This window comes from Hippopotamus amphibius, chromosome 10, assembly GCF_030028045.1.
Source record: "Hippopotamus amphibius kiboko isolate mHipAmp2 chromosome 10, mHipAmp2.hap2, whole genome shotgun sequence".
Classification (NCBI taxonomy): domain Eukaryota; kingdom Metazoa; phylum Chordata; class Mammalia; order Artiodactyla; family Hippopotamidae; genus Hippopotamus; species Hippopotamus amphibius.
Window position 1 is genome coordinate 17,513,897 of NC_080195.1, and position 16,023 is coordinate 17,529,919.

General features: G+C 36.0%; 1 protein-coding gene across 2 annotated transcripts in view; it reads right to left on the bottom strand.

Moving 5' to 3' along the window:
- ZDHHC2 (zinc finger DHHC-type palmitoyltransferase 2) overlaps positions 1-16,023 on the bottom strand; it is a 68,724-nt gene that overhangs the window by 17,941 nt on the left and 34,760 nt on the right. For both annotated transcript variants that reach the window (XM_057697841.1, XM_057697842.1), the window contains exons 4-7: positions 11,661-11,781; positions 7,720-7,789; positions 6,944-6,976; positions 1,065-1,185 (exon numbers count right to left, since the gene is read on the bottom strand). In XM_057697841.1, coding sequence (XP_057553824.1) covers positions 1,065-1,185; positions 6,944-6,976; positions 7,720-7,789; positions 11,661-11,781 — 345 coding nt within the window. The remainder of the gene's footprint in view (positions 1-1,064; positions 1,186-6,943; positions 6,977-7,719; positions 7,790-11,660; positions 11,782-16,023) is intronic.

Below are 16,023 nucleotides of genomic sequence, written 5' to 3' on the forward strand. Positions count from 1 at the left end.
GTAATTCAGAAGGTCTTACCATAAGAAAGGATAATTTAATGACTGTAATAAAGCAACCCTGGCATGGGATAACTGTTCCTTACCATTGTTTGGTGTTCATGAGGAGTATCTTTGAGTATTTAAAATATATAGTTCTAATTTCGATTTGCTTACATTTAAAATATACTGTACAGAAAACAAATGAGTTGCCTAAAGCATATACCTGATAACAATTCAGAACAGTAAATATATAATAGCTTAATAATCTTTTTACACATAAAGAAATACTTCTATTTTTCAATACTAAGAAAAAATTCTCATATAGTCAATTCTCGTTATTCGCAGTGGTGATGTTCTATAAAGTTGCCATAAATACCAAATTTGTGAATCCTGAACCATTTCTCCTGCGAAGATACAGGGTTAGGGTCCTGCAAGCCTCTGGTCACAACATTTTTGTCAAATGATCAGCACGTACGCTTGTTCTCTGTGTGTTTCTGCTTATAAAGCCTAACTGATACCTTATTCAATATATGTTAAGTAACAGAACTCACAGCCAACAGCACCATAACTCATGTCTGAAGGAAGTTTATCTAAACACATGCATTTCCTCCATGAGGCACATCACGGTCTCTTCTTTTGCTCAGAAACACTGGACAGCACTTCAGCGCTAGGCTTGAAGACCTTTTAAACAATGAAATCACCAACAAAAAGCACAAAAATGCAAAAGACGCAGCACTAAATAGACTGAAAAAGCACACTTATTTACAGTATGCAAGTTCAAATAGGAAGGCAGTAGGTCCTCTATTCTGATCTCAACTGGGAATGTGCACATTGGTGACTCTAATTTTTCCTACTCTATGCCTGCCTGCAAATGACCACAAAATCTACTGTGAGTATTGACTGTGAGGTTACAAATAAATGTCAGCAGGTAGGTGAATTCACCAACACAGAATCTGCGAATAATGAGGACCGACTATATATAAATGAGCGCTATTCTATAAAATTCATGTCTGGATTAATTCACTACTGAAAATCTATATATGTATTTTTGTATACCAAAAAAAGGCACCAAGGTAATGACTTACGGTCCAAAATTTGATAAAATACTGTAAATCTGTAGCAGCAATGAAAAGGCAGTACAGCAGAGAATAAGCCAAGAAAAGGAGGAAAAATTTATAATTTGAAAATCCAACACAATTGTTCACCCTGTTAATAAAACAAAAACATTTTCAATGAGTTTTACATTGTCACCCTGCGTATACATATGCTCAACCTTAACACAAGCATTTGGTTTCTTAACATTTAAAATCTATTGGCATTTCTTTAAGCATAACACAGAAGATTTCTTTACACATACAAACAATGAAAAATCTGCCTCATTAAAAAGGAATTTCTATGTTCAGATTATTTAAATTTGATATGTAATATTGCAGTAATCAATCCTGACCCCTATATTTCCTGTCCAGTTATACAAATAAGCACATGCCTTAAACACAGATCTTGTGAGAAATCTACTAATACCAAGCAGATAAGAGGGATTTTCTAAGTTCTTCTCTGTGTTACCTTTGGGTTTGATTTCTAATTATGATGAAGTAACTTAAAAATATTTCAAGTTTGCCCAAGTTAGATGAAATAACTTCAGACTACTTGCATGCCATCTGTATAGCACTAAAGCAACCAGATTATCAAAGCACATTTAAGAAAAGAAACAGGACTGGGAGCCAGACAACCAGGTCATCACGCACATTTGATGCAAAATAACTACGTGGCCCTGATGAAGTGCCACAGTCGCTAAGAATTTCATTTTCCTTCTCTGTCAAAGAAGCACTTGGAGATCCTTTCTGAGAGCCAGCTCTACATGCTATGATTTCAAAAATGGAGATTTATAATCCTCAGTTCTTACTCTGAAATCACTGTATTTGGAGAAAGGGGCATACAAATTTGAACTACTATACTAATAAATATAAACACAAATACAACTCATACTTTACAGTCCCACTTTTTTCCATCAAAGCTCTTTTTCCCCTTTTCATGAAGACAAGGGAATTCCCTCCTGGATGATCTTGTATAAATGTGGCACAACACTTAAGTGGAACTGGCTGCTATCTTCACGGGTTCACTTTGTTAACTGGTATAATAAACCCATTGCATAGAACACATACGTGTTTTTCTCTCCTCAAATACCTTCGTTCCTATGCTAATGTTGGTATAAGGTAACCTTGCTCTCTATTGACTTCACCAACAAACAATTATTTTTCTTTCTCTATTGTTAAGGTGAAACTATGTTCATATGAAAAATGTTTACTGAGTTACACAAGATAAGTTCTAACCTGCTGCACAGCACTGTCTCTAGTTAGCAATACTGCATTATGCACTTAAAATTTTAAGAGGGTAGAGTTCACAGTAAGTGTTCTTACAACTAAAAAATTTTAATTCAAAATAAATTCGAAAGTTAAACACTTACTGGGCTTATGAATCAACCGAAATTTGGAACAAAAATGGAAAATGTTTATAGTTTCTACCTCAAAAAATATAAGGTAAAGGAAACAGCATTAGATTTCATAATTTTGGAACTTGAGGGCATTTATGTATGACAAATTCATAAAGAAGGCAAAACTGTGGCAGCACATTGTATGAAAACAGTTAACATTTGTAGTTCTAGAGATTCTAGTGTGAATGCAAACCAGTTACTGAGATTGCCTCTTATGACATCCGAATGAAATAACAGCAAGAAATAATACCGCAAACAGTTCCATACAAGCCTAGCCTAAATGCGTTCTGTCACAAAAGGATACAGGATATTCCCTGCACTTACTTGTGTTGGTTTCAAGAGGACAGAATGGGCAGACAAAGGCTGGGTGCATTAAGATTGGACATGCGGAGGGAGAGAATGACTCTTTTGTGGACCAGGGGAAAATGAGTGGGGATAGGAAAGATCGTTTCTCTTCCTGCAGGAATGTAAGAAGCAGCTTTTGTATTAGATGACAAATAGCATTTTTATAGAAAGGAAAATGATTTTGAACACAGATTTTACAACATCTAATTTGGCTTCCTTTAACTTCTACTTAGGGGCTATGGTGTAATTTGCCATGTCAGAGCCAGGAAATAAAAAGTCAGTAAACGAAGACCAAGTATTTTAGAGTTTGATAGGTACTCTACACTTGAGGAAATATAGTAATAATACTTATTGTTAATAACACCTTACTCTAGTCATGACAGACAGCTTTTGGTTAGACATTTTAGCTGCCTGCAACTTTGTAGACTCAATTTGAAAAGGAAGTGCATGTGTTCTGAGTCTGAATGACTTTATATGGAGAAATAAAACACATTCTAGGTAAATGTCTCTTACATGTTGTTTAAATTCAGGGTAAACAGCTCTTGGCTACGTCTTATGGAAATTGGTTTCTGAGTTTAAATTGGAAAAGGAACATAACATTTAAAAAAAGATGGAAAGAAAGTAGCCTCTGAAGTCCAAAAAACTTGCTATGTGACTTTAAGCTCACTCTTTAATTTTTCTGAGGCTCACTTTCCTCTTCCTTAAAATGGGACAAATAATTTCTAATATCTGTCATTGTTATAGGGATTACAGATTTTAAGGATATATGAATATATTATCTGCAGACGTTACAGGCACTCAATAAACTGAAGCTAAATGTATTTAATTTAATTAGTTCTGGGCTTCCTAGGTGGCGCAGTGGTTAAGAATCTGCCTGCCCATGAAGAGGACATGGGTTCGAGCCCTGCTCCAGGAAGATCCCACATGCCGCGGAGCAACAAAGCCCGTGTGCTCAAAAAAAAAAAAAAAAAATTAGTCCTATCTAACCATTGGTAAGCATGTCAAGGTGTATTATTAATATAATTAATTGATAAATGAAAATTTTATATTAAAAGAAAAAACACTTCTCTGATAGGACACCCAATAAGGCAAATATTACAGGATCTCTAGTTAAAAAAAGAAGTGTGAGGCTGATCCCTTGCACCCTGATGGGCACCCTTAACTGGCCACAGCAGATATGCTGAAGTCATTGAGAACAGAAGAGGTATGGTTCTATGATTTTTCAAACACTAAAAGCTGACATATACGGAACTTCAAAATCATATGTAAGACCTGTATAAAAAGGTGCCCCACAGTTTGGGAACCTACTAAAGGTCTTAATTAGTGACTGTTATATTCACATAATGGCTGTAAAAAAAGGTTTTTTATATATTGGTATGAAAAAATTCCCAGGATATATTAAGTAAAGGGAAAAAAAGGCAGAGACAGTCCGTAAGGCAAACACTGTGTTTAAAAAAATGTGTAAAAAAACTTTTGTATGTATACAAAATATTAAACACAAGCACACATACACATTTATATCTGAAAAGCACACGTGACATTTGGCAACACTGGTTTCTGATGAGGAGGGGAAGAAGGTGGGGAGGAGGGGACTAAGGAGAACTTCCTGCACCTTTATTATTTTTGAATTTAGAACCACACGTGTTTATTATCTATACATTTTGTAATTCAGAATTTTAATTTGAAATTTAAACTACATAAAATGGCTGCTCCACTCAGCTGGCACCAGGTGGATATTAGGCCTTTGGCACCAGATCTTTCACACGTCAACCTGGCTACGGCTTTCTGCAAGGGAGTGCACGGAGCTGGATGGTGGCTGGGGCACGGGAGGCGACAGTTCACAGGAGCAGTAACACAGAAGCCGAAATGCACTGCAGTCAGTCCGTTCAACTTCTTCCACACTGCCACGCAGGGTGAGGGTGACAACAGGAAGTGTATAGACATACAATCTGAACCCATTTTTTAAAAAACTCTAGGGTGCGGGGGGGGGGTTGGGGTGGGATGAATTGGGAGATTGGGATTGCCATATATACATTACTAATAAGAAAAAAAATCAAATTGTACACTTTAAACATATACAGTGTACTGTATGTCAATTGTATCTCAATAAAAGTTCTTGGAAAAAAATTAAAAAAAAAAAAATGAAAACTCTAGAGTCACATCTGTTCCCCTTGACTTATTCACTAGGGTCTGTCAAAATGTAAAAGATTACCAAATTATGCTGTAAGTTTCTTTTAAAGCCAAATTAATTGTAGGTTTGGACAGACTGCTCTCACAGTAAACCATTATTTTCTTTTTCTTTTTCTTTTTTAATAATATGTATTTATTATTATTGAAATTCAATTCAAGTTGCTAAATAATACTTTGCTGAATGTGAGTAGTTCTTTACCTGTCAGGTTTTTGTTTGTTTTATAATCAGTTTATCTTTACAATGTTTTATACAATGTAGCCACTCTTAACCTTCAAAATATTTTCCAAACACACATATCTACCTACTTATAATCTCACTTGAGTCAAGCAAAGCATTATTTTCTCTACATGTGATTTTCTGAGGCTAGCAAGGGCATGGCAAGCTTCGTAAGTGTGCACTAGCTTGGGATCAATCCTGCTTCCAGCTCTCCATCACTTACCATCACTACCCATTATTACCTTATGTTAGAAAAACGGGAGTCAATTCTATGCCCCTGATTTCTTTACCTCTCTGCTCAATCATATCTAGACCACCCAGCTATCCAGAAAGAAAGAGAAAGGCCAAGAAAGGATGTATTCCTGGCCAGTCCCTCATGGGGTGAGCGTGGCCTCTGGAAGCATTAAGGCCCTGGCACTTCTGAACTGCCCAGCTTAGGAACGGAGCAAATCCCCCATGTAGAAGAGCGGCCTCAGGCAGAGAAGTAAAGAAATTAGTGGTGCTCGAGGTGGGAGCTGTGGGTGGGCATGGGAACTGCCCGCTGAGGGTGCAGACAACTCACAGGTGGATCGCGGGGATGTAGTGGGGCGTGAGGGGACTGACAGCTTGTGTTACTGGAAGGGTCAACAGAGGACTATAAGGAGGGCTAAGAAAACTTATAATTGGAGATATCAGGGGGGAAAGTACTGACTGAGAAAGAGAACAGAATGAATGAAATGAAGGAAAGAATGAGGAAAGCAAAAGAATGACCTCAAGTGAAAATTAAGATTCCAAAGAGAGGTTATTTACTGACATCTTTCCCTGATAGGAGCCTTATTCTCATAGGTGTTAACTAGCCTGAATATGTTAAAGCAGAAAGTCTAGGTGAAGAAAAGTAAGAGGTACCCTGGAGAGAGACAGAGTACTGCAAACCTGCCATTCCTCTACTGTTTCCTGCAGCTAAGATAATCATTCACTAGGTATAAAATGTTTCCACCTACCCCTGCTGTAGATTTGTGGGCATGTCTACCTTTCCCTAGTGCCATCCCTGAAACAAGATAGGGCTTGTAGAATGATCGTGCTTGATGTCCAAACCCAACCTGGCTGGCAACCTAACTTAGTATGGTTGTCACAGGGATGTGCACATTGAGATGAAGAACCGTAGGTAGAAAAATCAACCTTCACTAGTTAGTTAGATCTTCCAAATAATCCTCTATTAAGTTGCCTAATTTCATGATTTATATATTTTTTTAAATATTCATGAATTCTAAGTGGAAACCCTTGTTTAAACATGTGTGTATATTTGTATATTTGCTATTCTTCTCCTTAATGTTGTTTCATTTTAAATAGACTGTTAAAGCTTCAGATGAATTCATTCTTCATTAGAAACTTGAGTGAAGCATTATATATAATTTATGTGTACATTTTGGTGTAATTTCTGGGAAGAATTCTAGAATCTCTGTGTTTATGCATGTGCATACAAAGAAAGCCATTTGTTCTGAGCAAATGTAAGAGAATAACGTTTACATTGTTAACCTACTGGTGTTAAAATTATTTGGTGGAAACTCTACTGAATAAAACTCTTTTGAGCTAACTAGACAAATATTAGAAACTAAATCTGAAAGGACCTCCTAGGTCAGCTAAGGCAAGATTTCATTTACAAAGAGATTTAAACAGATCAATGATTCAACTCCTTATGTTACAAAGGACGGAAACGTCTTTAAGTAGAGAGCCACACTCACCACGGGCAATGATGATCCATCTTCAAAATACATCTAAAAAAAAAAAACCACACACACAAAACTCAACGTCCCACAAAATTTTAACCCCAAAACATTATAAAGAGGAAATACTATTTGAAAAGAGTTGTGGCGAATAAAATACTGCAAAATTATTTACTTGTCTAAAAACTGAATAACAGCAAAAGGCCTCATCTAAAATAAACACTAGGGCCAATTCTAGATGATACAATAATAAAACTTGAAATTCAAAATATATATGCTTTAAAGATACAAATAAAATAACTCATTTTCTAAAAATAATGCAGAATGTTAACATACAACTATCTTATGCTAAGTGCAAAATGTCAACAGATTTATAGAAAGTCTGGATAAAGCTTTTCCATTAATATCCAATCCTAAACCAAGTAGTACTGTCCTTGTGGTATATTAAGTATATAATAACATCAAACAGTCATGAAGCCAACTGAGTTATCTTTATAAAGAGGGAAATGAGTCATAGAAGTATTTGTTAACTAGAACTAGCCAAGTATGAGCTGCTAAAAATCACACACTTCATTCACGTTAGCGAAAATCTGGGGTAAGAGGGACAATCGACCGTACTCTCAGCCACACTCCTATTAATGCAAGTGCCTGTGCTGGCTATATTTTCTAAATAAAGGTCTGAGAAGCATGCACAAAGAGAAAAGGAAATAATCTGGAAAGCAGTGAGAAACGAAACATATTAAATAAAAAGATGACCAGCATGTAGACATCTCAGAAGTAAGAGGTTTTCTTACTTATCACAGACGGAACAGTGATGGCAGCGATCTGGTTTTATAAGTTGGCATCTGTCACAATAGCGGATTGCTACAAACAAAAAGTTTCACTTAGCCTTAGATTTAACAGTGAATTGCGTATACAATTAAATAGCTTTTTATCATCTATCCAAATTTAAATTCTAAAAAGCATAACCAATTTACATTTGGTAAAAATGGCATATTCCACTGTGCAAACACAAAAATGGAAGCACCTGCTCACAGCCTCAGTTCTCTAGAGAGGTTTCCCAAGAATGGAAAATCTTTTGGGGACATTTTTCTAAGCCGCTCTCAACTCTAAGTACACTATTTAATTATAAAGTAGTCATAGTAAGACTCACAAAAGGTGCAACTATGTCCATTTCTATCAAAGTAAACAGAATGTCTCCCTCGACTAAATCAACTCACTTCCAGTACCCTGCCAGGATAACGAGGGGAGGATACAACCATATTCTAGAAGTTTTTTGAGAAACACAGTTTAGAAATTTGTGAATAAACTCAGTTGGTTGCTTGCATGGGGAAAGCACACACATCTTCTCTGCTGAGTGAGATACAAGATTAGAAGTGAGTACTGCAAGAGGTATTTTGGACAGAGAATTTTATTTCTTGTGACTGAAGTCCTGATCCTTTCTCCTCTAATACAGATATCAAAGACAATTACGGAGGATTGATTTGGAGATGCTCTTTCAGCACACGGGCATCTGACAGGATGTACTCAGTCTGCCAAAATTACAGGAGATCAGTGAAGTGGGCAGTCCAGTACAACCAGCAAAACCAAACTAATGAACTTAAAATTTGCAAAATTACTTTCAACAAGCAATTACCAAGGTTATATTAGCTAATATTATAATCTCTAAAAAATGGAAATGGTTGCTATAAACTAAGAATAAAATGAGCTTTTTTTTTTTTTTTTAAGACAAAAGGCCTAGATGGAGTTGTTTTCAATATTGAAAGAAGTCCTTAATCATCCACTAATAATTCTCTTTTTCAGGAATTCCAGACATGAATGGCATGGTCTGCTCATCTCCTGAGTGAAGAACCCTCCCAGGTACATTCCAAGTGAAGCTCTAATGTATCACTGGCTCACATGAAGTATCGAAGTGTGAGAGAGAGTCGTCCAGAAAGAATACAGTGTGAGCCACATGAGTATTTTTAAACTCTCTAGGAGCTACATTAAAAGAGGTAAAAAGAAAAAAGGGAAATTAATTTTAATGATATATTTTATTTTATCTAGTATATCCAAAACATTATTATCAACATATAATTAATATAAAATATTGGTGACACATTCTACTTTTTTTCATACCAAGCCTTTGAAACCTGTTATGTGTTTTACACATACAGTCACATTTTAAGTTGTCAGTAATCACAAATGACTAGCGGTCACCACAATGGGTAGCACGGATCTAAAGTCAGAATTTCCAGGTGAGTTTTGCTGGGCAATGCTAGATTCTCTCCAAGGGGTGATTATTTCTAAAGTAAAAAAATCTTTCCAATTAAGTAATAACTTAATTGGGTAATAACTCACAAGAAATCAAAAACAATTTTGAAATTTTTTTGTCTATAGTTTTTTTTTGTAGAAAAAAAATTTTTGTTTATGTTCTTTCAGAAACAGAAATTTAGTCTCATAATAAAAAAAAACCCACTCCATGTGCCATATTATATTCAACCAAAACCATCCCAAGGGCACTGAAAATGAGCCATCTGACTATCATTTAAAAAGTCCTAAGAGTGGAGGGGAAGTTGTATTTTAACTGTCTTGCTTGAATTTTGAGAATTTATTCATGTATTACTTATGTCATTTAAAACTTTTTTGGTAAGTGCTGACATGGAAACGCTACCAACATCTGTGTGCAAAATGATTAACAACATCGCTTCTAATGGTTGCCTTCCTGATCAAAAAATCTACAAATTTTTTTTTGTAGGAAAGGATTGATAGCAAGGGACACCTAAAAAAGCAAATAGTCCTTCATTAATAAAAACAAAAATCAATAATAATATAATAGAGCTTGGAGAGTTCGGTAAGAAAGCAGGAGATGGCTGGATCAGAAGAAAGCTCGGGACAAACACAAGTGAGATGAGGGGTCTTAATACTTGCCTCACGACACCCCACACCCAAGTCCACGCATGGCTGAATCTGTTCTCTGGGTACACCAGTCAGTGTATAGGCAGCTGGTATCTTTTCTCTTTTAGGTTTGGAGGAAGGACTATGGGTTTAGAATGAATGGGAAAACCCCAAGTTATAGTACCATCTACTTTCTTCAATTCTCTAAGACATATAAAGTGTGTGAACATCAACTGAGCCTTTCAGCTGCTTTAGTCCATGGCCTTGCGCAGGGTGAAGAAGGAAGTTATCCGAACAACCCGAGGGTTTTGGCTGGGGGTGGGGTAAGAAGGACCCCGCTCACATTCCTGCCTTGGGGGTACTCTGGCCACTCCAATGGACATCCATTCTGCATCATGATCACCTTCACAATCCACATATTCCAGAGGGAGATCAATCCCACCAGCATGATAATCTACTCATCATACTTTCTGTACTTTGAGTCAGTGACTCTATCAGTTAATACTGACATTAGCATGCATCCAGAATTTTTGCACTAAAAATATAAAGACTGTATTAGGAAGTTCAGACCGTCCCAAATATTGAGAATCTTGAGTCCATCCCAGGAGAAAGGCATACAATACAAGAGGTGACAGCCTTACCAACACATAACCCATACCAGCAGATGACTTCTAAATCCAAAGGGTGGTTGCTAATAATGAACACTAGTACTTTGTCCTGGTATGACTTACGCTTCCCTCCTTGGTCTTCACTTGGTGTATCAAGGTGTGCAGTAGAAAAAGCACTGCCCTAGGAATGAGGAGACTAGATTTTCGCACCTGATACTGTCACTGTCATTAACTAGTTTTGGCAACTTGTGCAGTAATTTATTTTTAGGGGCCTTAAATTTCCACAATATTAGCTTAGGCTTATATAAGGTAAATATATGTAAATGTACATAAGCACATGGTTCTCTCTGTGGAAGAGAACCAGTGGTCTAATATTAAATCAGGGAATTACCACTTGCTCATTGAGAAACAGTAAAAATACACAGGAAAAAATCATGTGTGAGGCTCAGAGTTATATTCAATTATGATTCTGAAGTGAGTTAGAAACAAATATAAATAATACAAAAATACTGAGATATTTTATGTCCTTCCCTCATACTAAGCCTGTGAAACTAGTTGTGTGTTTCACACTGAAAGCACATCTCAGTTTGGACGAGCCACGTTTTGAGTGCTCCGCGGCCACATGGGGCCAGCAGTCACCAAACGGACAGCACGATCTAAAGTCACAAAGTTTCTGGGTGAGCCTTGGTGGGCAAGTACCAGTAGTCCATCTGGGTCAGTTTTTAAGACAATTCTTTAATTAGATAGCTGTTAAATTACCTTAAAAAATCTTAAGCCAAGTAAATGAGATTTATGGAGTTGCTTTTGTAAAAAAAAAAAAAAATTACCATAAATTTTAAAGATAAAGAAATTTTATCAATACTAGAGTTCATTTTTGTATAATTTAGATAACTTTTAAATTTATGTAAAATTATCAATGTCATGTTCATTATAGATACTGCTCTTTTGAATTCAGTAAGAATAGGAATTAAAACTTTAAAAACGCACACAACTACAAGTCAAGATCTCAGCAGTTCTGACATCTTCACTGAGTCACAACTAGGAAGGCAGAATAGAAGTAAAATCAGTTCTGACTCGCCTGAGATCTCTGTGCCACAGTGTTATCCGTGTTTCAGTTCTGTTTTATGGAACTGTATAGGAGAGACTTAACAATCCAAGCCACAGCACGATGTGTTTGACAGTTTCAAGCACAGATATGTTTCCTAACAGTCACCACAACCCATCCTGCCAAAGCACTCATTATCCTCTACCTCCAGACATGGTCCTGGTGTAGATGGGAAGGTCTTTGGCTGCTCGCCTAAGAACTTCCTGATGGGCTTCTCCTCTTGGCTCTCTCTCCAGCAATTCTTTCTCTGCGTAAGAGAGATGGAACTGTGGAAGGAATTTAAATTTTAATCAGTGTTCTCAAAGAAATGATAACATATTGATCTGTTATACCCACAAAAAGGTATTTATAAATTACTAACAGTATATAGCACATGTATTCAGAGAGGTAATAGACTTTGAAATCTGGTCAAGTCTGTTAATCTCATGGATCATTAGTTTATAAATCTAGAAAAAGGGAATAATAATCGCTACTTCCTCAGATGTTTGTGAAACTCAAGAGAAATGCAGTATGTAAAAGTGCTTTATAAACTATAGAGTTCTATCCAAATATTAGTTTATTACTAGATGAAATAGCAAAATAAACAAATTTGATTCGATGGATGCATTTTTCAATTGGCTATAATCAGAAAGAAGAATAGAAACAAATACGTAAAGCATGTATTCTCATCTAAGTGAATTTTAACCTGGGGGTAACCATTACATGAATTCTCTAGAACTCAAAAGAACTAGTCATTAATTTTACTTCTTACACTGCCAATTCAGCCCAACCAATTTAAAAAAACACTTATTTGAGAAAAATGAAAACCTGTTTGGGCTGTAACTTGATAATCACAAAAAATGGTGTTAAAAGCCTGCTTGAACTCCTATAAATGTACTCCAGGAGACATGTACAAGGATACTCACAGCACCATTGTTTGACATGTAAAAACCTAAACACTACTCAAACATCCATCAAAAGGATAATGGATAAACCAATTCGAATATGATCTATCCAAATAGTTGAATCCCATATGGCACTTAATGATCTACAGCTGTGTACAACCAAGACTCGCAACATACTGATGAATGGATATATAAAATAAACTATTATGTACATTATTGTTTAGAGATAAATACATATGATACAAATTATTTAAGAAAACAAGGAAATGATGAATACAAAACTCAGGATAGCAGTTACTTCTTAAGAAATGCAGAGAAATACAACATGGAAGTACACAGAAGATACGGAAAATATCAATAATGTTTCTATTTGGTTGGGTGATTGTTTAGGGGTTTTCATTTTATTATTCCTTAAACTGCATTATATATGGCTTCTTGTATGTAAGACATATTTTACAATTTTTTTTATTTAAAGTTTTTAAAAAGTGACTCAAGTATGCCAACGAAGGAAAGGAAAACAATTTGACAAAAAATGAAGTCGTGATAGTCAAGCCTAAATCTTTATCTTCGGAGAAATGAAAATTAAAAAGCTTTGTTTAGAGATGGATAATTCTACTGAGGTTATTTTAAAATTAGAAACAAACCTCCAGCTTCCAAGTTAAATAATTTTAAGGTATCATAATATTCCCGAATGCATAATGTTTTAATATAGTTGTAAGATTTCAGACCCTTTAAGGTAAAGAAAATAAAAATGTTTTCTCTATGTAGAAATTTACATAATACGAATTATTCTAAATTAGGATATCAAATTTACTTGCCTTAAATTAGTAGATATGTTACAATTAGGCTCCTTAAGAGTTTTTGAAAGATATTTGAAAAAACGTATTCTCTACATTAAGTATTCCTCCTGTTAGACGCTCACATTTACTTACTATTAATCAATTTCCTAGTGTTTCAAATTACACCTCAACCAGTCAGTCCTTTTTCAAATGAATACGAATAACAAATAAATGAAGGTCACATTTATAAAGGCTTGGTGTATTCTATGTATCAGTTGCTCTTCACTTGCTTGCAACCTTAAATCTCAGTTTAAAAAAATGAAATACATTTACACAATTTTCCTGATTGCCCGACTACATAAACCAGAGCAGTGAGTGGCAGTGAGCAGTGTTGAGTCTCAGGCTCTAAAAAGAAAGATCTTGCAGCCTGATCCTAGAGGTTGGGACAGGAGTAGCAGCAGATTAAAGACCTTAGAGTTAAAGAAAAGTTGGGGAAACACACTTCCAACAGGTGGAAAACTTTCTTCCAATTTGACGGTGGATTTCTAGAATTCATTCCATTGTTTTCAGAGTTACTCTTAGAAAGAACTTCACTGGGAAGCTGAGGCAATGAGAATGCTGTCACCATACAGATCTTATTAACAGAATTAAAGACCTAACAAAGAAAAATTCAAATTGTTTACTGATCCATCATGTGCAATCATGTTGATTTATCAGAGGACTTGCCAGATTTTCTTTCTTACTTAAAAATTCTAGGTTGCACACCATGTACCTGTTGATGACTACTTACAATTTGAAATATGTTGTTATTCGTTGTGTTGAAAAAAGAAAAAACACTGACAAACAGGTAAGTGTACTGATGGTCTTTATAGACCTGTGTATGTTGTTTGGAAATATTTAAGTGGTAGAAAACAAATAACATCAAACGATGCTGTAATACCGTTAACAGTCAAGAAAAGTAGGGTCAATCTAGAGAAAGTATCTACGAACTTTGCACAAGTTGATTCCTCTGCCTACAACACTATTCCTCACCCTCTCTGGATGGCGCCTTCTCATTTCACAGGTTTCAGCTTCAATGTCATCTTCTCAAAGAACTTCCACGATTGCCTTACTAGGGTAGGGACCCTGATAATTCTGTCCCTTCCCCCATCACACTCTCCATCAGGTCCACGTGTGACTTTGCGTTACACACCGTAATTTGAAATTATTTTGTTTATTCATTTGTCCTTTGTCTATCTCTCCCACAAACATATAACTCCACAAGCGCAGGGATCAAGTCTCGGCACAGAGTAAGCCTTCTGTTAGAACTGTGGAATGGACAAAGGAACCAGCAGGCCTGAGTCAGAGCACTGAATACCAAGGCAAAAGTTATCCTATATCCTAGTCTCCAACTTTCCACTGTCAGAACCATGATTCCCATAATTCAAGCAGATATATCTCCCTTGCTCACTTCTAAAATTAATTGAAAATCTAGCATTGAAAATTAGCTTAGAAAAAGACTTAACAGTCAAAAGAAATAAAACCATTGCCATTTTATTACATTTTCTACAGAGTTCTGGATGCTTTTTAACCTTAGAGGTACGTTCTGGCGAGCAATGGAACTGAAGTCTCCTTAGTATGTTTATCACTCTTATAAATAAACAAACATAACACACTGCATCCATCAGGTCCAAAAAACCAAAAACAGGTTGGTGGAATTGTTACTTATCTAAGATGGACGTCAAAATATCTAGTTCTCTCTTGCAATGCACCAAATATGCAGTCCCCTCCCTCAAAACACTTTTATGTACAAACACACACACCACAGATTTGAGGAAAGATGACTTTTACAGAGGTCTGAAGGAATGAGAGATCTCCTGGGTGAAAAAGATAACATACCTGACCTCCAATCCTCCAGATCGTGGCAGTCCTTTCGCCAGTTAATACAAGCTGTTTTGTTTTTGCTTAAATAGTTTTTTTGTATCAATTTTAGAACACTCTGATTTATAGAAAAATTGAGAAAATGGTACAAGGTTCCCATATATCCTCTCATCAAATGGCTGATATTCCTAACATCATGAATTAGTATGGCACATTTAGGACAATTAATGTATCAATATGGATACACTGTTATTAATCAAGTCTGTAGTTTATTCAGATTTCTTTAGTTTTCATTGAATATCTCTTTTTTTTTTTTTTTCTGTTTCAGGGTCCCATCAGGATTCCATAGTACACTTATTTCTCATGTTTCCTTAAGTTCCTCTTGGCTGTGACAATTTCTCAGATTTTCCTTGTTTTTGTTGAGCTGGACAATTTTGAGCAGTACTGTTCAGGTATTTTGCAAGATGTGTCTCTATGGGAATTCTTCTGATGTTTTTCTCATGATTAGACTGGGGTTTTGGGGAGGAAGTCTGCAAAGGCAGAGTGACATTCTCAACACATCATATCAAGGGAACATCCTATCAACATGACTTAGCACTGCTGACATTGACCTTAATCACCTGGTTGAGGGAGTGTTTTCAAGTTTCTCCACTGTAAAGTGACCTGTTATTTCCTGGTCTCCATCCTGCACTCTTTGGAAGGAAGTCGCCACATGCGGCCCACATTTAAGGAGTGGGAATTGATTCCTCCCCTCCTTAAGGGCACAGTATCTACATAAATTATTTGGAATTCTTCTGTAAAAGGGATTTTTCTTTTCTCCCCATCTATTTATTCATTCAATCATTTCTTTATATCGGTAGACTCAAAGATATTTATTTCATACTTTGAGCTGTAACTGAACACTATTTTACTTATTTTCCTGCTCAAATTGTTCCGGCTTTGGTCACTTGGGACATTTTCAACTGGATCCTATGTCCCTTTGACA